Source organism: Neomonachus schauinslandi, chromosome X (assembly GCF_002201575.2).
Source record: "Neomonachus schauinslandi chromosome X, ASM220157v2, whole genome shotgun sequence".
NCBI classification, from domain to species: domain Eukaryota; kingdom Metazoa; phylum Chordata; class Mammalia; order Carnivora; family Phocidae; genus Neomonachus; species Neomonachus schauinslandi.
Window position 1 is genome coordinate 43,416,311 of NC_058419.1, and position 27,882 is coordinate 43,444,192.

General features: G+C 37.9%; 1 protein-coding gene across 1 annotated transcript; it reads right to left on the reverse strand.

Moving 5' to 3' along the window:
* Positions 1-320: 320 nt before the first annotated feature.
* FAM199X (family with sequence similarity 199, X-linked) lies at positions 321-22,976 on the reverse strand. Its single transcript, XM_021678040.1, has 6 exons — positions 22,780-22,976; positions 14,747-14,966; positions 5,419-5,568; positions 5,009-5,170; positions 2,542-2,808; positions 321-1,242 (listed from the first exon to the last, which is right to left on the reverse strand). Exons 1-6 carry the CDS (start codon positions 22,974-22,976, stop codon positions 1,072-1,074), a joined length of 1,167 nt encoding a protein of 388 aa, XP_021533715.1. The 3' UTR covers positions 321-1,071.
* Between the last annotated feature and the right edge of the window lie 4,906 nt (positions 22,977-27,882).

Consider the following 27,882-nt stretch of genomic DNA (forward strand, 5'->3'; position numbering starts at 1 on the left):
AAGCTATGGTTTTTTCCTACATCTCACTGTTCTGTGTATTTCTAGTGATTTATAGAGAAGTTTAGGAGAACTGTAAGGGTTTTCTTTAGTTAACTTTGAACATTAACCTGTTCACATGCCAGAAGCTGTTATACCAAATATTTAAAAATTAGAGCTGTGCTGGAAAAAAAAAATGACCTACAAAAAGAACTTAAGACATAGTTTTTGCCTTTGAGACAGCTTCACAGCCTAAAATTTCAAAAAGCAGTGGAAAAGCAGAATCGGTTGTTTTGCTTAATTGCTTTCTCCATTTGAATATTAATCAATATAGCATCAAGTCTAAAGTTCAGCTACTAATAACATTATTTCCTCAGTAGTCCTCACTTACAAAAGGATTCTGAATTTACATAAAGTGAAAAACAAACCTAACAGGAAAGACCTTAGGGCCTGTTATTACACCTTTAAGTTAATAACAAATGAAAACAGAACCAAACCTAATGAAGGCACTATTGTAAACAGCAATCCACACCCCACCCCCACAACCTCAAAAAAGAATTTTCACTAGGAATTGAGAATTATACTATGGCCCTTTAGAAAAAGCAAACTAAGGAACTGTAACATTAAAAAGGAAACTGAATTATGATTGCTACGTATGTACCTATACTGACATAATAAACTACTTGTCAGCAGTACCTTGAAATCCTCTAAACTGTAAAAGTACTAATTCTTGAAAAAGCCCACTTAAACCACCCTAAAGTCTAAATAGTCAAAACATTTACTAAATTAGTGGTTCTTAAAACAAGAGCTGCGTGCAGCAGAATAACCTGGTGCTTGTTAAAACACAATGCTGGGCCCCTCCTCCAGGGTTTCTGATTCACTGGATCTGGAATGGGGCCTGGTAGTATGCATTTCTAACAACTTCTCAGGTGATGCTGAAGCTGCTGGTCCAGGGACCACCTGCTGAGAACCACTGGCCTAAATTAATGGTACATCAGCACAGCCCTAACCAAAAGTTTGGTCAAGATGCATGTAAACAAATAAAAGGACAGAATACTTAAATGCTTAGAAAGAATGCTGATAAATTCACCCTTATTACATCAAAACATCTACATCTGCTTCGTGGTCTTCCTCAGTCACTTTCAAGGACAGCACTTCTTCATTAAGGAAGAGCCCACTGAGCCTCTCCTTCCGAGCCTGCCTCTGTTCTTTCAGCTGCCTCTTGCGTAAAGCCTTCTGCTGTAACTTCCGCTGCTTGGATCGCTTCTGTCAAAATACAAATTTCTAAATCAGTAAGGTTCAGTTCTGGCATATCCACCCCAGAATACTTTATGGATCAAATTCTATATTTTCAGAATCTCTGGAGATGTTCAAATTCCTCTGCAGTACGATCCTGGTTCCAGTAAGTGAGCCACTGGCTTAGACTTGAAAATGATTCTTCAAGATCCTATTTTTATGGTATTTGACCAGTGAATCTTAGGAAGAATTGAAACCCGATCATTTTGCCTAGTTATGGATAATCAGTCATTTCAAAGCCTTTTTTTTTTTTTTTTTTTTTTTTTTAACCAGATTAAGGTACATTGGCGTCACTGCGGAGTGAACACATAATAAACAATACTGAATACCAATGTAGAGAACATTGCCAAAATCTCTAATGCTTATGCTTTTAAGGTGTCTTTTATCCAAAAGCAGAAGCGATTTTACAATGGCTGGGAAAGAATCATGTCTTTTCCATATTAGGCAAATACCATCTTAAAAGCCCATTAGGAACCCAGTGGGTACTCCCATTTCTTGTCACTGGTGAACTGATGCAAAAAAGGAATGACCACATATCCAGAGGAATCCCCAGGCAACCAACAAAGCTGGCTATGTTTCTGCTACTTTGGTAAGAGCCAGGGAAGGAATCACTGTCTATCTTCTAGTCACCCACTGGGTTCCCAAAGAGTTATAGAGATACCCTTCTCTTCCTTAAGTTGGCTCCAAACTGTCACCACTGCAAGGAACCGAACTTACCTAAGCATCACAAAACCATTCTAAATACACTTACACCTCCCTATTTTTTTTATGTGCCCAAAAGTATTACAAAGAATTCTTCAGCTGTGAATATTCAGAAATTAGAGAAGGTGTTATTATATTTTTAAAAGATCTAAGAACATTCAAGATTAAAACATTAAGAAAACATTTAATACACACACACAAGACATGCAGAACATTCTTAGGAGCTAATAGACAGCAACATCAGCAACATAGTGAGATCCGCTCAGTAATGAGTTGCAGTCAATACTGCAATCCTGAGACTCACTATTTCCATCAATTTATCTTACTTAAAACAGACACAAAAATCATATGAAATTGAATGTGATACGGCTGTGGGTCAAAACAGTATTTCAAAGCACTCAGCCTAAAGGGCTTTACTCAACAGCAGAGTATCCTGCTTGTTCACTTAAAGCCAAAATCCACAGGCATCTAGAGAGCAAGATGATTTGAACTCTTCAAGATATTTATATGAAGGAGTACTAATGTTAATATTGAAAGGTAAAGTTTTGTATTGATTAGACATTTTACTTTTGAATCCCGAATCCGCTCTGCTGCACTTGCAGACAAGTTGCTGTCACTGTGTGCTCGACTCATGTTGGCACTGGAGTTTGAAGCAGAGTTTCCAACACTGGACCCACTGCTGCTTGCAGAACTGACCATGCTGGCACTGCTGCTGCTGGCGCTGGCACTGGCCCCGCTTACTCCACTGGTGCTTGCGCAACTAAAGTTGCTTCTCTTCCAGGCCTCTCTTGCAGGCCGTTGGCGAGGGCTATGCTCCTTGATATAGTTTCTGACCTTGGAACACACAGACAAAAACTGGTCAGTGTCGTTCTTTGACGTGCTCCCTCAAAATACTGGCAAAAAGAACATTGCACATAATGGAAGACATTATCAGAAGTGCTACAGATGTACTCATCATCAGGGGAATGCAAATCAAAACTACAATGAGGGGTGCCTGGGTGGCTCAATCATTAAGCATCTGCCTTCGGCTCAGGTCATGATCCTGGAGGCTTGGGATGGAGCCCCGCATCCAATCCATCAGGCTCCCTGCTCAACGGGGAGTCTCCGTCTTCCTCTGCCCCCCCCCCCCCCCCCCCCCCACCGCTCATGTTCTCTCTCTCTCCTCCGCTCACTCTCTCCCTCAAATAAAAATCTTAAAAAAAAAAACTACAATGAGATACCACCTCACACCTGTCGGAATGGCTAAAATCAACAACACAAGAAACACCAAGTGTTGGTGAGGATACGGAGAAAGGGGAACCCTCCTGCACTGTTGGTGGGAATGCAAACTGATGCAGCCACTCTGGAGAACAGTACGGAGGCTCTGCAAAAGGCTAAAAATAGAGCTACCCCATGATCCAGCAATTGCACCACTAGGTATTGTGAGAATACAAAAACACTAATTCGAAGAGATACATGCTCCCCCCCATGTTTATACCAGCATTATCAACAACAGCCAAATTACGGAAAGAGCCCAAATGTCCATCAACTGATGAATGGATAAAGAAGATGGGTATGTATATATATAAGAGAATATTACTCAGCCATCAAAAAGAATGAAATCTTGCCATTCGCCACCATGTGGATGGAGCTAGAGTGTATTATGCTAAGCAAAATAGTCAGTGAAAGACAAATACTATATGATTTCACTCTTATGTGGAATTTAAGACAGAAAACAGATGAACAGGGATGCCTGGGTGGCTCAGTCATTAAGCATCTGCCTTCAGCCCAGGTCATGATCCCAGGGTACTGGGATCGAGTCCCACATCAGGCTCCCTGCTCTGCAGGAGGCCTGCTTCTCCCCTTCCCACTCCCCCTGCTTGTGTTCCCTCTCTCACTGTCTCTCTCTCTCTCTGTCAAATAAATAAATAGAATCTTAAAAAAAAATTTAAAAAAACATATAAAATATAATCAGCAAATGGAAGGCTACAAGCCTCCAGAATTTAGGATTATAAGAAAATAACACTTAGGGGAGCCTGGGTGGCATAGTCCGTTAAGTGTCCAACTCTTGGTTTCAGCTCAGGTCGTGATCTCAGGGTCATGATATCGAGCCCCGAGTTGGGCTCTGCACTGAGCAGGTGGTCTGCTGGTTTCTCTTTCTCCTTCTCCCTCTGCCCCTCCCACGGCTTACTCTCTCTCTCTCAAATAAATAGTCTTAAAAAAAAAGAAAATAACACTCGAGAAATTAACAATAAAATAAATCAGATTAGGCATTTTTTAAAGGTCTTAATATGATTTAAGTGAGTTGCTGATTATATCTAAGATTAGGGTGTTTCCTAAATCTTAGCTAGGGGCCCATGGTACCTGTCTTCAAATGCAAGGCACAATTTCAATACTAATGAAAAATGAGCTGGAACGTAGAAAATTATAGTATGTCTGTTGAGAGAAATAGTGAAATAAAAAAAATTTTAAGTGATGATAAAGGCAAAAAAAAAAACCTTAAAAAATGAAGAGAACGTAAGTATTCATTCAACTATGTACCGAAAAAAAAAAAAATAGAGCAGTACAGACTATTTAGAAGATACCAGAAATGTGTATTTCAGAATAGCAGAAGGAAAATTACATTTTACCCTAGCCAGGCTCAATTACTCCATAAGACTACTCAAATCCCCCAATTCAGATGTTCACTCAAGTATAGATAGCCCTCAATAATCAGTATTTTGATTCTGCCAAATACTCTTTTTTAATGTGAGTTATAATAAACAAACAGCATAACCACCTCTTAAGTGGTAAAATTAAGTTGCAAAGCCTACACAACTAAACAGGAGGTTCTAGATCCACATGATCCCAGAAAGGCACTGCCAGGTGAGATGTACCTAAAACCTTACAACCATGTGCTCTCAAATACTGCCATCATTTTTTTCTAATACTACATTTCAGAGCAGTGATTTGGACCTTAATTATTTGTGTATTTTAAAGTATGATTATTCAAGTCTATATACTATAAAATAATGGTTTTCTTCATAGCTATACAATTTGTATTTTCTTTACATACCTGCTTCAGTTTTTCATCTGTGAGACAGTTAAGTTCAATAATAAACTCACTGTCTGTAGGGGAAATTTGAGCAGAAGGATCAATTATTTTTATAATATCAAGTTGCTCCCGAAGACCCATCTCCGTACTGACTTTACGACTCAGATACTCAATATATTCCACCTATGCGATGAAAAATTATAATAAACAAGATCAATGCCAAACCTCTGATATTTTAGTGTGTCATTTATAATGTGTTTCAAATATCAAAAGCACTTAACATGATAGGTGTTCCCTGCAAAACAGTTAAAGCTCCCACTCAGATTTTACTAAGCAATCCACATTTACCCAGTAGCTTTAAACAGACAATACACTGAGTTTCACATAGTCTCTACGTATATGCTTTCAATTAAGAACGTCAAGATCTCTACCTGCTCATCGTTTGTCATTGCACTCCAAGGAAGTTCATCTAAATTCCGGTGCTTATTTTTCTTTTTAGGAAGCAGGCAAGGTGAACTGGGAATACTGGGTATGACATCAGAAAGTACATCACTCCCACTGGCAATGTCACTGCCTGGTAACTTTATAAAAATAAGAAGGGGGTAGGAAAAGCAAAATTTTTCAAAAATACATTTTAAATACCACAACATATTTCATACTGATTAAAAATTACTTTTTAATGACAAATACAGAATGAGAAGACATTAATTCTGAATCACTCCTATTTTAGACAAAGCAGCAACATCAACATATTCTTTGTATACAGTCACTTACTCAATGAGATACTTTCCAAAAGCTGAAAATCATAATCAAGACTTGTTAATAAAATGCTAACTTAAGAGTCAATCATCATTAGGGTTTTTAATTCACAGTGTGAATGTAGGCTAGGGCTCACACAGCATGATGAATAAGGAACACTGGTCTCCATCTCAGGAGACAGGACTGATCTGCCATTACCTGGCTGTTTGCCTAACACTATGCTGGACATACCGTCAATATGAGACAAATAAGCCATGGTCCTTGTGCTCAAGTCAGTATTAACCACAAGGCAATTAAAATAATTTAAAATATGCTGTTAATATAGAGCAAAACACTTTAAAAACAGAAGCATTATAAAAGAAAAATTAGAAAAATGCTGAGACAATGTGTAGACAAAGGAGAAAAGCAAGCAAGCCTAATACACAGAAAATCATTTTAAAGTGAGATGCACACCAAAAAAAAATGTGCTATAATTTTATACTGCCTAATAAAAATAGAATGGACTTCATTTTTTAACAGCTATCTTGAGTTATAAGTGATACAAAGAATAGTACATATCTAATACATATAATTTGAGGACTTTGGACATAAGCATATGCCCATGAAACCATCACCACAATCAGGGTAATAAATAGATCACCTCCAAAAGTCAGAATGGTTTTAATTTTAAATAAATGTGTTTAGGGACACCTGGCTGGCTCAGTTGGAAGAACATGCAACATTTGATCTTGGGGTCATGAGTTTGAGTCCCACATTGGGTGTAGAGAGATACTTAAATAAATAAAACTTTTAAAAATAAACAAATAAATAAATTTAAGTCATTCACCAGAAAGATAATTTCTTCTACAAGGAGTACGTAATTTTCAAAGATAATGCTTTCATTTTTACAAGGTACAAAATATCACCTTTTTGTTGTTGTTGTCCTTTGCAATTGCATCTGAACTCTGGAAGATTACTAGGCTTTTGAGGTTACCAAAAGAGAAAAGCTACTTTTGCCACGAAGATTATTGCAATCACACACATCTGGCCTCCTACTATACCTGGAGCACTCTAATAGGTACAGGGGATTCAAAGGATTTTAAGTCATGGTCCTTATACAAAAACTTTATACTCTACTGGGGAAGATAATATTATAACACAAACATACAATTATACAAAATAGCAAATGACAAATGCTAGGTTTGAAATGACAGGTCATCAATAGAAATATCTAGCAGTGAGTTAAAGCTGCAGGATTAAAGCTTAGGAGAGCTACAAGGGGACAGGCAATGGGGAGTCAGCTGCACAGAAGAGATAAACGAAGATACAAAAATGGGGTTGATCACCATGCAAGGTGACCATGATGCTTAGAATGAAATTGTCTTAAGTTAGCTACTACTGTTAAAAACCACATTTTCATTTTAACAGTCACTGATGAGTCCAAGTGCATAAATAACTACCAACAATTTGTATGACTTCCATTAAAATCTCATTAACTAACACTGCTTGAATTGTTCATTCACCCTTAGCTTTGATGTTACCTAGTCAGTGTCATGCAAGAATGATTGCTGAATGCATAGATGAAGGCCATTTTTTCAGTCTTTAATGTCAAAAAAGAAAATGTTTTGCTATTTTCCCTTTGAAAGACTTCAAATCACAACACTACTACATTAAAGATCTCCCTGGGGTTCCTAAAACAAAATGAAACAGTCCTTATCGGATGAAAGGCCTCCCCTACTTCAAGCTCCTTTGATGTATTAGGTAAAGGAACTATCAAAATATGTATACTCTCAAAATTTAAGAACAATTTCCATCTAAATCTTTAGTGAATATCTGCTAGGTAACAGACTATATGTTAAGCACTTAAATTTGTGCCTTTGGTTCTATTTATGTGTTTGCTGGGGGTGGGGGGTGGAGGGTGGGATAAAGAAGGCAACTAGTGGTTCTTCAGCTATTTTTTTTTTTCAGGGAGAAGTAAAAAGATGCCAGAGTTCAAATCCCAGTTCTGCTGCTCGCTAGCCATGTGATCTTGTGGAGGTTAGTTTGCTTCTTTGAGCCCCAGAGTTATGGTTAATGCCACCCATCTCAAAGGATTGTTGAGAAATTTACATGAGGTGATAGGCCTGGCACAAGGCAACCCTCAATAAACAAATGTGTCTTCCTTTTTCCATCTCTTTCCATGGTTTTGTACCCTTATAAAAGGTAGCATAAGCCATCAGAGAATGCCACATGTTGCTAAAGTGGGTGAAGTTTCACAAGGTACTCTCAGAATCACAGAATGGGGAAAAGGAGAAGGCATTCAAGTAAGAAGAACAACTTGGTAAAACCACAGATTAAAAAAAAAAAATAGGATGAGGATAAGGAGACTAATATAATTAAAAAGGAAATGAGGGGCATCTGGGTGGCTCAGCTGGTTAAGCGTCTGCCTTCGGCTCAGGTCATGATCCCAGGGTCCTGGGATCAGCCCTGCGTCTGGGCTCCCTGCTCAGTGGGGAGTCTGCTTTTCCCTCTGCCCCTCACCCCACTCTCATGCTCTCTCTCACTCTCTCTCTCTCAAATAAATAAAATCTTAAAAAAAACAACAACAGAAAATCAGTGCTATGGAATTGAAAGCTCAATGGATGAACAAGCTGTTATATGATATGCAGAAGTAGGCCAGTAACATTTTCTAAGTAGAAGTAACTTGATGAAACTAGTCTTGAGGGAAGATGAGTTAAAAAGCAATACAGGGACAAAACAGTGAGGAAAGACTACAATCAGACAGGAAGTTCTTATTTGATCTAGACCTGGACTAAGATAAAAATGCAAAGAAAAATGGGAATAAACGGAGAATTTCAAATGAAAAACAATTCACAAGGCTGTTTTTAAGATTTTTTTTTTAAAGGTTTTCTTATTTTTTTTTTTTAAAGATTTTATTTATTTATTTGACAGAGACAGAGACAGCAAGAGCAGGAACACAAGCAGGGGGAGTGGGAGAGGGAGAAGCAGGCTTCCGGCTGAGCCGGGAGCCCGATGCGGGACTCGATCCCAGGACTCTGGGATCATGACCTGAGCCGAAGGCAGTCGCTTAACCAACTGAGCCACCCAGGCGCCCCTTAAGATTTTATTTTTAAGTCATCTCTACACACAACATGGTGCTCAAACTCACAACTCTGGGATCAAGAGTCACATGTTTTTCTGACTGAGACAGCCAAATGTTTGACAACTGAATGGATGATAGATGACCATTTGTTGAAACCAGAAGAAAACTGGCCACATTTCACAGTCATACAACCCATCCAGGGTAATGCACTTAAAAGACCTCAATTTTTTATAGCAAGAGACCTGAGGCAATATTATAGATCTTCTAGTCCAACACCCTCATTTTACAAATAAGGAAAAATAATGTCTAGGGAGGGTCATATGGCTAGTGCCAGTATCCAAAGTGGGACACAAGTCTGGTGCTTTCAACTATGCTGGGCTGTCTTGCCTTGCAGGTAGTTTGGAATGAGAGAAGAAGGCAATTTGGAATATGGAAAGTTTGTAGTAATAATGAAAGAAGCAAGTGCAAATGTCCTTCAAAATGACAATAGTCATTTTTCACTACACTGTAAGACATGTCACAAAGCGGAGTCTATTTTTTTCCCATGGAAACACTGTAATTGGAAGTTACATTACTGATCAAGGACTTGGCATCAGATAATAGGTACATTAAATAATAAGGTCATCCAAGTGGAAATGTCAAGTAGTCAATTGGAGATATGGGATTAGAGCTGCAGATGTACATCAGAATTAACTGTATGAGCTCCTCTATATTTATTAGACGAGCAATTTTCCATTTTATATCTCAAGCTAAAAATGCTTAATAATTCTTATTCCGTATTTTTCATGGACAATATTTAGTATGTTTATATTATAATCAGTAACTGTGACAAGTAGGGAGAATTAAATCAAACCTCTGCCATATTTTCTGCAGTATGCAGCAAAATTTTATGAGTAAGCTCATTTCTGTAACAACTGATGTGTAATTTCAAATTGCACCTTTAGGTTTCAAGTGTGACAGCTGAACTACTCACTCTTTAAATTTTCTATGGTTCCCTGCTCAACAGTAAAATAATTTCTCAAGCTCTAAAACTAGTCAAATATAGCTTTAATAATAAAAGGACTGCAAGCAAAGAAGACTATCAGAAAAGCAAAATGCTTTGATGCTACTTCACTGTAAGGTTAAAACCCTGCCTTATCAAGTAGTTAGTATTTCTCTTCCCAGAGAATCTATGAATCCTTTATATTTACTTTAGTAGTAACTGAAACATCTGTTAAAAAGATTTAAACAAATGTAGTTTTTAATCACAAGAGAGGTAACAGGAATTTTTAAGTTATAGTTAACGATTTTAATCTATATTAATCCCAACACATAATTTATAATTATCTTCTTGGATAATTTACTGCTCATCATTACAAGGTCCCACAAAGACAAGAGAGCATTTTAAACCTTTCAGAATATTTAAATAGCAAACATCCATGGTAACAGAGTACCCACACTCCACTTTCAGAAGTGGGGAAACACATTGCTAAGGCAGGCCTCCTTTTTGTTCCAATGTTCTAGTCAGCCATGTACATTTTTAGTGAGTGGTTGGGGATAGTTTTCCACTCTACTCATGAAATGAGTGAAGTCAGCAATTAAAATTAAAAAACGCCTGCCACTTTGCAACATTATGGATAAAAACTCTAAATCAAATAATCAGAAAAAATAATTCTCAGAATTATCAGAACTCCATCCGATTATACTTTATTAAGAATCCTTATAGTAGTCTGATTTTAAATACAAAGTGTGCACTTAAAAAATGAAGCACAGAATAAAAAGGTACCCACACAAAGATGTTTACTGCTGTGTTACCAATAGTAGAAAAAATTTTGAAACAGATGTAAAAGGAATGGTCTCACAAGTTCTGGCACCAGGAATATTATAGTACCAGGAATAGTACCAGGAATATTATATAGTCATTAAAAGAGTCATTATGAAGATCATGAAAAAGTTTATATGTTAAATGGGAAACTGTATTACAGTATGTTATCCAGAAGAGAAGGGAATACTTCCTAACCCATTCTATGAGGCCAAAGCAATACAAAGATATCACAAGAAAACTACAGACCAATATCCCTTATGAATGCAGATGCAAAAATTCTCAGCAAAATGAAATCCAGCAGCATATTAAAACGAATATGTACCATGACCAATTTAGATTTATTCCAGGAATGCAAGGGTGGATCACAACATACAAAAATCAATGTAGTACATCATACTAATAGAATGAAGGGAAAAAATTGCATTATCATCTCAATAAAGGCAGAAAAAGCATTTTGACAAAATCTAAATAGTTCTTTCAGATAAAAACACTGAACAAACTAGGAAGAGAAGGGAAATTCCTTAATATGATAAAGGGCATTTATGAAAAACCTACAGCTACCATTATGCTCAATGGTGAAAGACTGAAAGCTTCTCTCTTAAGATCAGAAAAGACAAGGATGCCCATTTTTGCAACTTCTATTCAACACTGCACTGGCGATCTAGCTAGGGCAATTAAGCAAGGAAAAAATGAGCTACCCAGACTAGAAAGGAAGAAGAAAACCTATCTCTATTCACAGATGACAAGATTTTAAACATAGAAACTCTAAAGAATCCACACAGAAAAAAATAATCACTTAAGCCAACAAATGAGTTCAGCAAAGTGGTAGAATACAAAATCAATATACAAAAATCAGTTTTATTTCTATACCCTAACAATGAACAATGCAAAAATGAAATTAAGAAAACAATTACATTTTCACCAGCATCAAAGGAATAAAATATGTAGGAATAAATTGAACCAAGGAAGTACAAGGCTTGGACACAAAAATAACAGATTCAATGCAATCCCTACCAAAATTCCAACCGCCCTTTTTGCAGAAATGGACAACCTGATCCTAAAATTCATGTGGAATTGCAGAAGGGATCCCCAATAGCCAAACAATCTTAATAAAGAAGAACAAAGAACCTCATGCTTCCTGACTTCAAACTTTACTACAAAGCTAGAGCAATTAAAACAGTGTGGTATTGGCATAAGGATAGACATATATGTTAATGGGATAGAATTGACAGCCCAGAACTAAACCTACACATCTATGACCAATTCATTTCCACAAGGGTACCAAGACCATTCAATAAGCAAAGAATATAGTCTTTTCAACAAACGGTGTTGGGACAACTGAATATCTACATGCAAAAGAATGAATTTGTACCCCTTATACATTTGTATTTGTATCCCATATACAAAAAGGAACTCAAAATGGATCAAAGACTAGATGTAAAAACTTAAACTGTAAAACTCTTAAGAAGGAAACAGGTGAAAATCTGCACGACCTTGGATTAAGCAATGGTTTTTTAAAATATGACATAATAAGCACAGTATTCAAAGAAAAAAATAAATTGAACTTTACTAAAATTAAAACCTTTTGTGTGTCAAAGGACAGTATCAAGTAAAAAGACAACCCACAGGAAGGGAAAGATCCTTTGTAAGTCATATATAAGGATCTAGTAGCCATAACATATAAAAAACTCTTACAATGCAACAATAAAAGACAATACAATTTAAAAATGGGCAAAGGATTTGAACAGACCTTCTTCCAAAAAAGAATACCAATCAATGAAAAGTAAGCATATGAAAAGATGCTCAACATCATTAGTCATTAGGGAAATGCAAATTAAAACCAAAATGAAATACCCCTTTACACACAGTAGGATGGTTATAATCAAAAAGACAGACAATACCAAGGTTTGGCAAGGATATGGAGAAATTAGAAGTTTCATATATTGCTGGTGGAAATGTAAAATGGTACAGCCACTTAGGAAAACATTTTGGCAGTTCCTCAAAAAGTTAAACATAAAGTTATCACATGACCCAGCAATTCCACTCCTAAGTGTGTGCCCAAGGGAATTACAAATATACATCCATAATATGTCAACTATACTTCAATAATAAAAAAGATATATCCATATAAAAACTTATATCTGAATGTTCACAGCAGTATATTCATAACAGCCCCAAACTGGAAACCACCCATCAGCAGATGAATGGATAAACAAAATGTGATGTGTCCATATCTATTCAGGAATGAAAAGGAATTGGTGTGGGCTGAATGTGTGCACCCTCCCTTCACCACCACCACCAAATCCCTATCTTGAAGCCCTAATCCCCAATTAGGAGGATTTGGGGGTAGGGCTTTGGGTGATAATTACATTTACATGAGGGTAGAGCCCCCATAATGGGATTGGTAACCATAATTATAAGGGGATGAAGAGACCACAGCTCTCTCTCCCTTCTCCATGTGAAGATAAAGCAAAAGGCAGCCATATGCAAACCAGGAAGAGGATCCTCACCAGAACCCGACCACGATGGCATTTTGACCTTAGACTTTCAGCCTCCAGAATTGTGAGAAATAAATGTTTGTTGTTTAAGCCACCCAGTCTATGATATTTGTTATAGCAGTTTGAGCTAAGACAGAAATGAAGTACTGTCACACACTACAACATGGATGAATCTTGAAAACATGCCAAGTAAAAGCAACCAGACACAAAGGCCACATATTATATGAGTACATTTTTATGAAATGTCCAGGAAGGCACATCCATAGAGAAAGTAGATTAGTGGATGCCAGGTGATGGGGGCAGGAGGGAATTGGGATTATCTGCTAACAGGTATGGATTTCTTTTTAAAGTGATGGAAATGTTCCTGAGTTAGACAGTCGTGATGGCTGTACAACACTGTGAATAAAAAGTCACTGAATTATACACTTTAAAATTATTAAAATGGCAAATTTTATCTCAATTTTTTAAAAGCTGAAAATATTTTATAATTTTTATGCAAATCATATTTACAACTGTACATAAAATAGAAACATCTGAAATAATATAAAAAGAGGGGTTTTAGATTATTTTTTCCTCTTTAAAAACTCCTAAGTGTCGCATTTTTATAACAAAAAAAAACTGAAACCAATCTAAATATCCATTATTAGGGAACAGATTAAATAAATTATGACACAGCTATAGAAAAGAATGAGATATTAGTTGAAAAAAAGCAAAGGGCCAAACAGTGGCTGAAGTATGATCCCATTTGTGTGTTTTTAACACTGTGCAAACATACTTGTATCTACACAAGCTCTTACAATGGTAACCACAGCAGAGTGGGATTTGGAGAATTATCTTTAACTTCATGCCAGTCTGTTTTCATATTTTAATAAGAAAATGTTTGAAATAAAATAATATTTGATTCCTCTTTTGGAATATAAATTCAAAGATTTGGATGGCTTTCAAACATAGCAGGCACTCAAGTATCTGTTGAATATAACATTTGCTTTATGCAAGGAAAGCTTCCTCAAATGTTACTGTCTTTTACAATCAGAGAATGGATGTTGCAATAACATGATTTACATTTTCTGATAGACTGCACTCATTATATGGCAGAATTCCCAAACAATTTGCCACAAAGCCATTTTACATGGTATATATGCTACACACACACACACACACACACACACACACACACACACTGTAGGGCAAAAAAACATCTCTACATATGAAGAGATTACAAAATGAGAAATTGTTATATTTCTGACAACAGAACCAAAAATTATGTTTTTATGATAACAATGGTTTGTGATCTTAGATATATAGAACATAACCGATGCAAGGATATTGTGCCTGTAAGGACACAAAGGCTATTTACTATAATGTAGGAAGAATACATTTGCTTGGATTCATGCATAGAAAAGTACTGATAATATATAATAATGAGAACATTATACAAGTATTAAATTACATGAAAATCCACAAAAAGGTATCTGTAGCATCAGAAGCCTAAATGGTACATCAGCAAAAATAAAGGATGCATATTCCATCTAATTCTTAATGTTATCAGAGATGAAAATATCAAAACAGAAATTCATTATTCTATTTATGGAGTAATGATGGTAATATAAGGGGGGGAAAAAAAAAACCAAACCTACCTGCCATTCAAACTCACTATCTGACCAATCCCAGTATGTGCTAATAGAAGAAGAGACATCACTGCAGACACTCCCCTCAGGGAATAAATCAAAAGAAGTGAAGTCTTGGTCATCTAACAGTGAATAGCAATCATCTTGATCGCCAACAGAAACTGATGAGAATAGCTCCTCACTGCATTCTGAGCTGGCAACACTTGTTCCACAAGAAGTTAAGTTCCACCTTAAAAACACAACACAAAAGAAATCACAACAGGAACTCCAGAAGCCACACAATTTTAAGATATTCATAGGAGATACATTCAAGACACTTATGAAGAATGTAAATATATTTTTAGGTATGACAATGATATTGTGATTATTTTCAAAAGAGCCCTTATCTTTTAAAGATGTATACTAAAACATTTATAAATGAAATATATTTGGGATTTTTCACAATAAGGGTTTGAGGAACAAGTAATGCTATAAAACACATTGCCATATGTGAATAATTGTTGAAGCTGGGTGATGGATATATGACGCTCATTACACTATTCCCTTTACTCTTGTATTTGTCTGAAATTTTTTATAATAAAATATTTTAAAAGAAAATTGTATCTAGGGCTGCCTGGGTGACTCAGTCAGTTAAGCATCTGCCTTCGGTTCAGGTCATGATCGCAGGGTTCATGTATTTTGATAAATAATTATAATTAGAAAGGTTCGTCTCAGTATTATTTGTAATACCAAAAAAAATGGAAACAGCCTAAGTATTATTGAAGGAAGAAGGTCAAATAGATCATGAGACTTTTTAATTTATAATTAATTTAATAAAAGATTAAAAAAACAAAACAAAACACAATCTTTCAAGATAGATTACTTGAAAGGAAAGTACTAAGTCAAAGAATATGAACACTTCTCAAGGTCATATCATACTTAGTCAAATGACTTTCTGAAAGGCTGCACCAATTTACCTTCCCCAAAGCAGTATATAAAACATGCTCATTTCACCACAACCTTAACAGCACTAGAATTTTCTTTTTTTTTTTTTTTTTAAGATTTTATTTATTTGACAGAGAGAGAGAGAGACAGTGAGAGAGGGAACACAAGCAGGGGGAGTGGGAGAGGGAGAAGCAGGCTTCCCACTGAGCAGGGAGCCTGATGAGGGGCTCGATCCCAGGATCCCGGGACCATGACCTGAGCCGAAGGCAGACGCTTAACGACTGAGCCACCCAGGCGCCCCTGGAATTTTCATTTTTAAAGTTTGACCTATCTGATGGGGGAAAAAAACATTTTTTTTAAAGATTTTATTTATTTGTCAGAGAGAGAGAGAGAAAGAGCACAAGCAGGGGGAGTGGCAGGCAGAGGAAGAAGCAGGCTCCCCACTGAGCAAGGAGCCCGACGCGGAACTTGATCCCAGGACCTTGGATCATGACCTGAGCTGAAGGCAGACGCTTAATTGAGCCACCGAGGCGTCCCGAAAAAAAAAAAATTTTATATCAATTTTTATTTCTTCAAATACTGCCAAGATCAAATTTTAAAATATTAATTAGCTATTTTGCTCTAGTGTTTTTCTATGTGTTAATGTTTTCCTTACTGATTCTATGAGTTCTTGATGCATTAAGAATATTAACATTTTGCCTGTGGTATTTGTTGCAGGGTTACTTTTTTCTTGAAATCTACAAATCTATTTTCTTTTGTAAATTTCCACTAGCTTCATACTGTTAACAAGATAATCTTCATTGCTTAGGCAGTAGCCTAGGGAATTAATCCTTAAGATAATGATTTAGTATATCCGATACTAATAAGATACTGAAATAATGACTTCCTGAAGAAAAGCCTGTTACTTACCTATTATTAGGTTGTTTCTCATCATTCATTAAGCCCATTTTTTTTCTTGAACCATGTTTTTCATTTTTTAACTCCCCCCTTATTTTGTATTATTAATCTTAATTTCAAAGTTCTTGATATACAATATTTGGGCAATCTGACAATTTTATGGCACTTTTTCCTTTAGCTAAATGTAGAATATTTTAAAGGATCAAAACACACACAGACACACACTCTCTAAACTATTATGGTTCAGTAACCATCAATACAGATGTCAACAAGCTTTTATAAATAGGCAAAAATCTAAAATTCATCTAACATCTTGGAATACCTTGTAATATTACCTAGTTTCATCACATGCTTACTAGGCAGGCAGTATCCTCATTTTTTAAAAAATCAACAAACCTAGTAGAATTAACCAAATTGTTCTGGATGTACAATAAGACAATATAAAAGCTAAAAAATCGCAATCACTCTCCTAGACTTAGTAAACCATTATCTATATCATATTCTGGGCAAACTGTTTTTTCTTTTGTGTCTTTAAATTGCATGTGAGCTTTTTCAATCTTTATTCATTCACCCACTCAACAAACAGTATCTTCTATGGGCCAAGTACTGTGTTATGTGGTAGGAAAAGCTGTTAGGTAATTTTTTTTAATGAGAACTTTTTTCTGAGCTTGCAAAAATTCAGTAGAAATGTAATTCCCTCCGTGAATAATAATGACTTTCCTTTTCAAAAAACTATGCTGGATTTAATAACCTAATGGTTAGATCACGGACAAGCCAGGAATTTGCTTGGTTTTGTGCTCTTAATGTAGGGCAAAATCAGTATGTTTCTCAGTTTTCTAGGTCCATGACTTTCTAACAGATTTAACAGGATTCTGGGTATTCTTAGAAGCTTTTGCTCTTTTTTCTTTTTTTTTTCAATTAACAGTGGTAAAAAATACTGGGTTCATACTTGGAACCAATCATTTACAAAACAGAAAAATAATATTTTTACTACTAGAGATTTAAAAAAATTCTATTATCTTCTAATTTCCAAATATTATTATTACTTTAAGGCAATCTGAACAAAAACAAAATAGGTAGTACTTTTATTCATTGCTGGTGAGAGTGTTAAATTAGCATAATCTTCCTGAAAAGCAATTTGCTACTGTATATATATCAAGAGCTTCAAAAAAGTTCATTCCTTTGGACTCAGTAATTGCCCTTTCAGGAATCTATCACTTCCCCAAATAGAAATTGGGAAAAAATGTATGTCCAAACAATATCATTTGTAATAGCCAACAAAGGGAAAAGAGCCTGCTTCTCCCCCCGCCCTGCCCCAGCTCGTGCTCTCTCTCACTTTCTATCTCTCTCTCAAATAAATAAAATCTTAAAAAATAAAAAAACTAAAAATTATATTTTCAGACTGTTTTTTGAAAAGAAAAACACTCACAATGTAAGTGTAAAAACCCGGTCAAATTATATATCCTGATTTTTAAAAATTACATATGAACATAAAAAGAACATTAAAAGTAACAACATCAAAATGCTGACTGTTGTCATCTTTACTGAAAGGGATCATGAGTGATCTTTACAGTTTTGTATATGCCAATTTCTAAAGTGAGCTTTTGTAATAAAAATTTAAGTGTGATTCTTTTAGACTGTTCCGTTGGTTTCAAATGTGTAATGAATGACCACTGTGTAAATGTGCTCAGCACTGAACTATTCAAATCTACAAAGTCCTTACATCTTATTCCAGTAGGAGAAAGCTACCTAACGCTAAGATCCTAGCTATAACCGTAAAATTATTGACAAAGGAGACTTTCTACCTTAAAAGAAAAATGTTGAAAAGAATCCTAATGAAATGGAGTTTAATGCAATAACTAGGCTTGCTGCCCAAATTTTAATTTAAAAAAAGTAAAGCCAAGAACATTTATCTGCAAAGCTTATCTGCCAAAACCCGCATATAGCCACCCCTCCACCTCTGCTACAATTTTGGAGCACAGTAGGCCATCAAGGTCCCAAGTTAGAGAAGATGACACAATCCCCCCACTCTACTCAAATTCCCAACTCTCCTCCTAGTGATCTCAATTGTCTTGGTATCATTATCCATCCCTCTTACCCTCTCTATAGTCTTGGAAGTAAAAAACATTCCATGTCATTTCTAAGAATAAATATTCCATTCGTGTTCTGAGTTCATCCCAGCCATCTCCTGTCATCCCACACTCTCTCATATTTTCAGTTTCTCCCTTTCCTGTGGGCTACTTCTAAGGAGCTAAAAATATCTATTCTTGGAAAAGAAAAACTAAACAAGGCAAACAAACAACAACAACAACGAAACCTTCACCTTTTTTTTTTTCAAATTATTACCACATCTCTTCTCCTTCCTTTCCCTGCTAAATTTATTGAAAAGTTTCTTCTCTCAACCCTTGTAACCCACAGTTCTACCCCTAACACGTTACTATTCTACTGTTCTTCCCATTCTGAATGCTCCCAAATCCACATTAGGCTGGATAGCTCTCCCAAGCCTGATCCCCATTCTCAATTTGTCTCAACAAGTCCCCAAACCAAATTCTTCCTGCCTCTATAATGTTACTTCATGGACCACGGTTCTCCCACCTGTAACTCACAGCTCTGCTGCAAGTGTTAATTCTATATTGAGATAGGAAAACTGTGGGTAGTACAAAAGGTACATAGTAGTCTTGGGGTTCTTCTAGTTAACAATGATTGAAATAGGGTTCTAAAATCACATAACCGAGTAACTGCTTTATACGATAGTTCATTTCCTATCCTGCCAATACAGTGAACAAAAGTGAGACACTGTCCTCTCACATACTTTTCACAATTGTTCAGTGTCAAAGTACTGATGTACTACTAAAAGATGAAGATAATAACACATCGAGTAGTTCGTATTAACCTCCTTCATCTCACAATTTAATTATAGAACTTACCAATATCATTATAATTTTTTCAATTTGGTAAATGACTTCCCTTTTTGATAATGGTGGAGGCTGCCATGGACAAATGCTAAAAGAAAACCCACAATTACATCAGAAACATCCTGTGCCAAAACCAAAGAAAAATGTCTTAAACACCACATATATTCCATATATACATTTAAGTTAAAAAATAATTGGGGCGCCTGGGTGGTTCAGTCGGTTAAGTGTCCAACTCTTGGTTTTGGCTCAGGTCATGATCTCAGGTTGAGATGAAGCCCCGCATCCGGTTCAGCACAGAGTCCGCTTCAGATTCTCTCTCTTCTCTCTCATTCTGCCCCTGCCCCCTCTCGCACATGTGCACTCTTTCTCAAATAAATACATCTTTAAAAATATAATTAAGTTTCTTAGTTTATTGAAATTTATTTTATTCTACCAAACTTCCAGACAAACCCAACTCGGTCATAAAATCCTAAAAGATACTCCTAGGAACGTGTGAATTCTTAGGAAAGTGGTTGTGTTCATGTAATTTCCCACTGAACCTAGAGTAGTGACATGCCAACCTCAGTCACAGGTGACTCTAATATGAACACTATAAACATTCAAACTTAGGGATCATAAATTAATAGTGCCCTGAGCCCCCTGGTTAAGGAAGATTACAAATAGAGCCCAGAGTCCAGTAAATGAGCAGGCACAAAACTGCCATCATCATAAGGCTCTTATCAATGGCATTAAATAATCTCCATAGTTTTCTTATCAGGTAACAAGGAAGACGCAAAATAAAGGTAAACCAAGTATTTACCAACTGACAAGCTTTATTTCCAATAAAACGTGTTTTATAATGACTAAACCAAAAGCAGAACATCAATACTCAAGTATGGAGATCTGATTTTTGAATTGCTGCTTGAATTGGTGATGTGAAGAAAAGATGTGACACGTGCAAATCCAAAATAAAAGAATTCTGTAAACTAAACTTTGCCTGCATACATGACTTAGCTGTTTGCTTCTCCCTGAAAAGGACTGACTGGAAGTATATGGTCCTCTCAAATGCCACCTTGAGGAGGGGCAGGAAGGAAGAACATTCCAGAATGAGAAAAGATTTAAAAAGCAAGGTAGGGGCACCTGGGTGGCTCAGTTGGTTGGATGTCTACCTTCGGCTCAGGTCATGATCCCAGGGTCCTGGGATCGAGTCCCGCATCGGGCTCTTTGCTCTGCAGGGAGCCTGCTTCTTCCTCTCCTCCCCACTTGTGCTCTCTCTCACTGTCTCTCTCTCTCAAATAAATAAATAAAATCTAAAAAAAAAAAAATTTAAAAAGCAAGGTAGCCTAGGGCAGAAACATCATTTGATGTAAATATCGCTACTTCTGTTTGCCCTAATCTCTGTTGAAAAGGGTACAAATCAAAATACATTAGACATCCTAGTGCCATTCCAAGCCTTCGGAAAAGTAGGGTAGGAGATGGAGGTTTTTAAAAAGCAGGCAAAATGTTTCACTTGGGAAAACTGGGGCTGAACAGGAACCTCCTCTATCTTAACTGCCCCATTCTGGAAAACAACCTTGGCCTTATCTCGGTCTCTAAGAAAAGGAATAGAAAAACACAAGAGAAAAATGGAAACAAGAAAAAGGAACAGAACAAGCTGTAAGAAATGTATTCTCCTTCCTTCACTCTTCATCACCCTACCAATTTTGGCAGTGCTTACCCTTAGCCTCTTTTCCCACTCCCTTGCCCTCATCATCAGAGCAGGTTAATTCTGAAATCATTTCACTTTCCTGTTTATAGGACTTGCTCCAATGCTGTAAAACTTAAATACCAAATATGTGCAAAAGTAGTCTTTCATATTGTTTTCCAATGCAAACAATCCTAAGCACACTTGATTTCATAAATACATTACACTCATGTTAAAATCACATCATGGGTTAAGTAAACTTCTGCGAGTCAGTCTAAAAAACTATAACAACCATTTATAACATCTGAGCCATTAGTTCTGTTCCAAGTTTCATCACTGGCTCCAAAGAAGTAATCTTGGCTTTGCCTAACTCAGTTTTATGACCTTGAACTTAGTCTTTCCTCTCTAGGCCTCAGTTTCCTCATTTTTGCAATGAAGATTTGGAAAAGTCGTAACAAATTTACTACCACTTCCTTTTCAAATGTGTTATGCTGATCTTCTATTTAACTATAACACCTCGTTTCCAGACTCTAACTTTCTTTTAGGGAAGAATGATGTTTTATACACTCCTTGTACCTGGCAGAAGCTCAGTATAACTGTAGACTGATTTAAGAGGTGGGGGAGGGCATGCAAAAGACATTAAAATGTGGAAGGATTTGTTCATGCTCATATTGTGGACCAGAAATCAGAACCAAACTCCTTAATTCAATGCCAATATTTTCCATAGTTAAACCCATCTCCTCGCTTGTTCTCCACACACCCTCCCAGGCCTTGGTATATATCTCTCAAATATCCACCTATATTATAGGTTGGGGCTATGTGTACATCTTCACATCCCCCTTAACACTCAAATGCTTGCATGAGAGAATTCTCCAGAACACTCTAGCTTCCAATAAAATCGGTTAGGAGATGCACCCTCTGAGTAAATTTGTATAAGCAAGCCCATCCTAAGCTTAGCTCCATCCCTCCACTGGGGGAGCAAACCAAGGGATAAGCTACATAAAGGAACCTTCCAGATCTAAGCTTATACATTTTGGCAGGGCCTAAAGCGGTAAAGCAAAGAGTTCATGGGGGGGGGGGGCGCGGGAGGAGGACCGTCTGGTTTCCTAGAGCTTCACGAAAAAAAAATTGGGGTGGGAGTGGAAATGGGGCTGTGAGGCAGATTAAAAATCGGGAAAAGGAAGATTCTAGCTTTAAAAGTGCCATCTTTCAAAAAGAACCACAGATTGGTTTTTGAGTCATCCGAAATCTACTCTAGAACGTATGGAAAATGGAAGGGGTTAAACTTTTTCAGGTGGATGGAAACAGGGATGCATCTTAAAATTGAGGGTGCAGATTTGAGATTCTCCGGGCACAGATGAGGCAGGAGGGGAAAGGCAGGCATCACTCTGGTCCAGAAGATGAATGGGGAAAAGGGAGCAAGTAAAATGCCGGCCGAAAGGAAAATCGGAGGGCAGGGGTGAAAATAGGGAGGGGGACAGGGAAGGAGCCAGGGAAGGAGCACTGGTCGGAGGAAGGTGGGGGAGGGGACGAATAGAAGCGCAGACCCGAGGCGGAGCGCCAGGTTTGGGAGCGACCCAGCGTTCTCCTGTCTGAGGCAGGGGTGTGGGCAGTTCGCCCCTTCCCTCAGGGACGGTTCATACCTGTTGGTGTGGAAGCGGTGGAGTGGATCCGTGCGATGACAAGAGGACAGCTGGCAGCCGAAATCGCTGATGTCCAGGCAGCCTGGCTCCTCGCTCGGGCAGGTGCCCACCCCGCGAGGGGGTCCCAGAAGCGGGAAGGGCTCCTCGGGGGTTAGAAACTTCTCGTACGAAGTGGTGGCCGACGTCTCGTCGGACATGGCTGGAGACCGCCTGGCTTTGGACTCCCTCTCTGGCCCCGGGCTGCTCCCGCGCCTGCCCCTTCCCCCACTCTAACCTGTCCGCCGCCGCCGCCGCCGCCGAGCCGGGGTGTGCCCACCGCAGCTCACTAGCAGGCTGAGCGCCGTGGCCGGATGCTGCCGGGGCAATGCCGGCCGCGCTAAGGGGCTGCTAGAGGGCACAGCAGCGGACTGGCCACCTGGTCAGCGCCTCAGTGGCCTCGGCAGCCGTCTGAGTCGCGGCCGCTGCCCGGCCCAGCCCAGTCAGTACAGCGCAGCGCAGCGCCGCCGCCAGCGCCGCCACCGCCCGGCCCGCCCACCGCGCTCGCCACTCGCTACTGCTGCAATCCGCCGGCGCCGGCCGGGAGGAGAAAGGCGTTGGGAAGCCACTCCCTGTGCCCCCTGCTGGAGCGGAGGAGGAATTGAACCTCCGCCCGCCCGCCCTCCACGCGTCGAACCTGGGCTTCCTGGCGCTGGAAAGGCCCTGCGCTTCAGGCCAACCACCTCTGTTTTTTCACCCACGGCTGATTAATAAGCAGCAAGCGGCAGCCCTGAGAAAAGGGACTTGGCCAAGGTCACACTGCGAGTGCGTGAGAAAGAATCCAGATGCCCTGGTTCCCAGCGTACTCGACCACCCTGTCCCAATTCAATGAGTATTTATTTATATTGAGCTCCTGCAGTGTGTGTGCCCAGCACTGTGCAATGAGCTGTAGGGGAAATGAGCCAAGTAAGAAAAAAAATAGTCCCTGCCTCACCCTTGATCTTCTAACCCTGAGAACTCTACGTAACAGCCACCAGGCTACTCAGAGCTGCTAGACACGTAGTGCTCTTTTGTGCTCTGTGCTCTTGGTCGCATTATGCATTCTGCTTGGAATGCCCTGCGGGTTCTCCCCTGCTAATCCTTAAAGCCCCAGCTCAAAAGTTACCTCCTCTGTGAAGCCTTCCCTGACTCCCACTGAGTCTTGCATATTCTTGTCAGTGCTCCAGTAGAAAGTGCATTATGGCGCTTAACTTGTGCAACTTAAGTCAACTTACTAGGTGTCACATACCATTCTATCCTCCTGTCTCGTTCTCTTTTCTCTGCTTTCCAGACAAGTGGTTGCAGATATTGGACGTGTAAAAAAATTTTTTTAATATTTGGAGGAAAACACAAGATTTCCAATTTCTTATTTCGCCAAATGAAGACAATTTTTTAAACTGCTACTACTTTATAAAAGGAAGCACATTTTCATATAAAATAATGAAGGCATAATCTCTTAATAAAAACATTAAATATATTTAGCTTTATGGAAAAACTCATTACATTGAACTTTGAGGGAAACATAAAACTTAGGTGCAAAAAAGAGGAAAGGTGAAAGAACCCAGGAGGAAGGGAAGGAGAAAGGAGGCTGGGAGAAATGGGGAGTTGTCACACACGAGCCCTAAACAGTCTTAATCTCTGTGCCATGTCCTACCAATGCAACTTATGATGAAAACAACTCAACCACTTCTTTAAAATGTATATATGGTCTTGCTTCAGTTATTTGGTTACCTGACTGTTGAGTGTGCCTCTCTTCTTTCGTTTATTTTAAATATCATGAATGTGAGGGTGATGATGGTTTGACTTGTGGTCCCCAATGCACCATTCCTAGTGAGCCTGAATGGGCAATGGCTTAGTCCCCACTAACAAGAGTCAAGTGCTGCATAATAAGGTAGGTACTCAGAGTCTGCGAGTTTTTTACAAGTATGTTTTACTTTTACATTTAATTTTAAGCATATCCTGGAGTATCTGGATGACAATGGTAACTAATTAGGACATAATTAGGACATGTATTTGACAAGTTGGCAACAATACTACTTTAACTGTCATGAGCTAGTAAGAAAATAAATTAGGTGTACCTCCTACTTCACGGCTTACTATACAGATGAAGATTGGTAGTTTGGAAAAGGAAAGTGATGGGAAAGCAGGGTCCTCACAAGACTCACATACAAGCATGTTGAAAGCCAAGAACACACGCTGGCCAGTCAGTAGCTTGTTCAGGCTTCTAAGAGCAGTTTTGTCTCAGTAAACATCATGTACCACATTAAATTAACATTTTTTTATTTGTGCACAATTTGTAAATTTACTTTGATGTTAAATTTGTATAAGAGCGTTATGAACAGCAGTTTCTATTTCGTTTTATGTTTGTTTACATTTAAGAAATATTATAAAAAGAATTTACATAAATGCTTGAGTCTAAGAGAACGTTTTTCCTTTAAAAGAGGTCCCTCCAATATATTTCTCAATTGAGAAACACTAATTAGATAATGAGAGCAGTAAACAGGGTATGTGCACTGTGTGTATAACGTTTACTTAAATATAAGGTAATAATGTACTAATACATCTTTACCAAGCTCTTCGCCACTAGGAGTTGATGACTGCTGTGCATCCTTCTTCCTTGCCCCACTTTAATTTGTTTGGTTTGTCCCTTGGGTGTACCTAGTCTGAACGCATTTACCCAATTCATCCTTCCCTTCCATTCTCCAACAAGATCTTTCCTAATTCCTATTTCTCTGAAAACACGGATATAGTAGTTCCCTACCTTCTCTGAGGGTCTGGGCCTGGAAAGAATCCCTAGGGTGACCTGCCTTCAGATGCATAATTTACCTCCCAGAGAGCTGATGGGCTGCAAGAGGGTCATGGAGACTAAACAAGATTGAGAATTGTCAGCCAGTCTTTATCATTTGGATTACTATTGGATAGAAATATATTAGACTTGACCCAATGATCTAACCCCTGTTAATTTTTAATGTGATTGATGTGTGTGTATGTGTCTATATCTGTATCTATCTATATCTACATCTAGATATACAAAATGTTATATATAAAATGTATATATATGTGTGTATATATATGTGTATGTGTATGTATATATACACATATATATAAAATTAGCTCCCCAAAGATCACCAACACAACCTACTGATAAAACAAAGCTTGAGTGTATTACTTATTACAGTTTGTGGTTCACTTTTCAGCCAGGAGCCAAGCACCCATATTAAAGCAAGGGAATAGATCTCAGCCCCAATCCAAAGACTGTCAAACCAGGTATGAGGTTGTTCTCCAAATTACCCAGTCTCTGATTTATAAGGACTTTGTCTTTGGACTTAGGGCCCACCCAGATAATCCAGGATAAGGTCCTTCTCTCAAAATCCTTAATTTATTCACATTTTTTGGTTTGCCATATATAGTAACACTCGCTCTTTTGCCATATTAAGTAATAGTCACATGTTCCAGGGATGAGGAAGTGGAAATATCATCAGGGGACTACCATTCAGCCTGTTGCAGTGGCATTGTCTAAACTGCTTGCTATGCTCTGAACCACAGCATGTAGGACTTGCTCTACTTTCTGGACCTCTTATAAAACATGAAACCAAGAGGGCTGAGGAGAGAAAAAAGAAATCCAGAATTCCTCTAAAGTAGTTAGGGTTTCAGTTCTCAAATCAGAGACCCCTAACTTTTTTTCTTTCTTGAATTAAATTATCTGCTGATCCTTTTTGCTAGAGGACAAACCAATGGGCCCAAATGTATGACATCAGAGACAATCCCAATAATAAAGCCAATTCTCAAAGTTTTAGAAAAAATATCTATAAGGATAATTACTGAGCCTATTTTCAGCAAAGATAGCGGATGTTACCTCCTTACAAAAAATTAAGGAAAATAACTTTTATAAAGGAAAAAACTTGAGGCTCCTGGGTGGCACAGTTGGTTAAGCATCTGACTCTTGGTTTCAGCTCAGGTTGTAATCTCAGGGTTGTGGGATTGAGCCCCTGCATTGGGCTTCACACTCAGCATGGAATCTGCTTAAGATTCTTTCTCCCTCTCCCTCTGTCTCTCCCGCTCATGCTCTCTCTCATTAAAATAAATAAATAAATCTTAAAAAAAGAGAAAACTTAAGATATAACATATAATAATACAGAGATATAATGTATAGTCTATGCTATGAATAGACCAAACATGCAGGAGAATACATATTGGTAGAATATGAACAATATCAAATAAAGTGATTCAGTAAGTCTGGAGCAGGTACAAAAATCTATATTTTAATGGAACTCCATAATTAAGTCCGACGTGCATCCTCAGTTAAAAACCACTGCCCTTGAGGGGCGCCTACGTGGCTCAGTCAGTGAAGCATCTGCCTTCAGCTCAGGTCATGATTCCGGGATCCTGGGATGGGGCTCCACATCGTTGGGTTCCCTGCTCAGCGGGAAGCCTGCTTCTCCCTCTTCCTGTGCCCCTCCCCCTCTACTCATGCTCTGTCTCACACTCTCTCTCAAATAAATAAATAAAATCTTTAAAAAAATACTCACCTTCAGATGTTAGATTCAAATTCGTAAGATGTGGCCAAGTAAAAGTTTATAATAATAACTGAAATTATAACCGGTAACACTATATTGCTGTTATCTAATATTCTCAGGAAAAGCACTATTAGGACTCTGATAAATAGAAACATCATGGAGACTGAGGGAATTGAGAAATCTCTACGTACTTCCCATATAGCATATAATTTCTGAAATTTTTATATTAATAACATTTTATCCATACAAATTTAATTTGGGGAAGTCTGAGCATCTCTTCTGATTGGACAACTCTTCCCATGCAACTCATCAATAGTAACATTGAATAAACATAACAGTTTCTAGCACCTCTCTTTTTATAAGGTGAAAGAACAAGTTTTTGATTGTCCAGGGACCCTCTTGAAAATGTTAAAGATAACTACAGTGCAAAAGATATCCTGAAAGTTATTTTATTTCATTTTACATTTAGGATTCAATTTTAGAAAGGAAAAAATCAAAAGTTATCAAGAGATTTGAACACTTAAAATAGGATAGTTGGTGCTAAGAAACAATATTTGGCTATTCATATGAA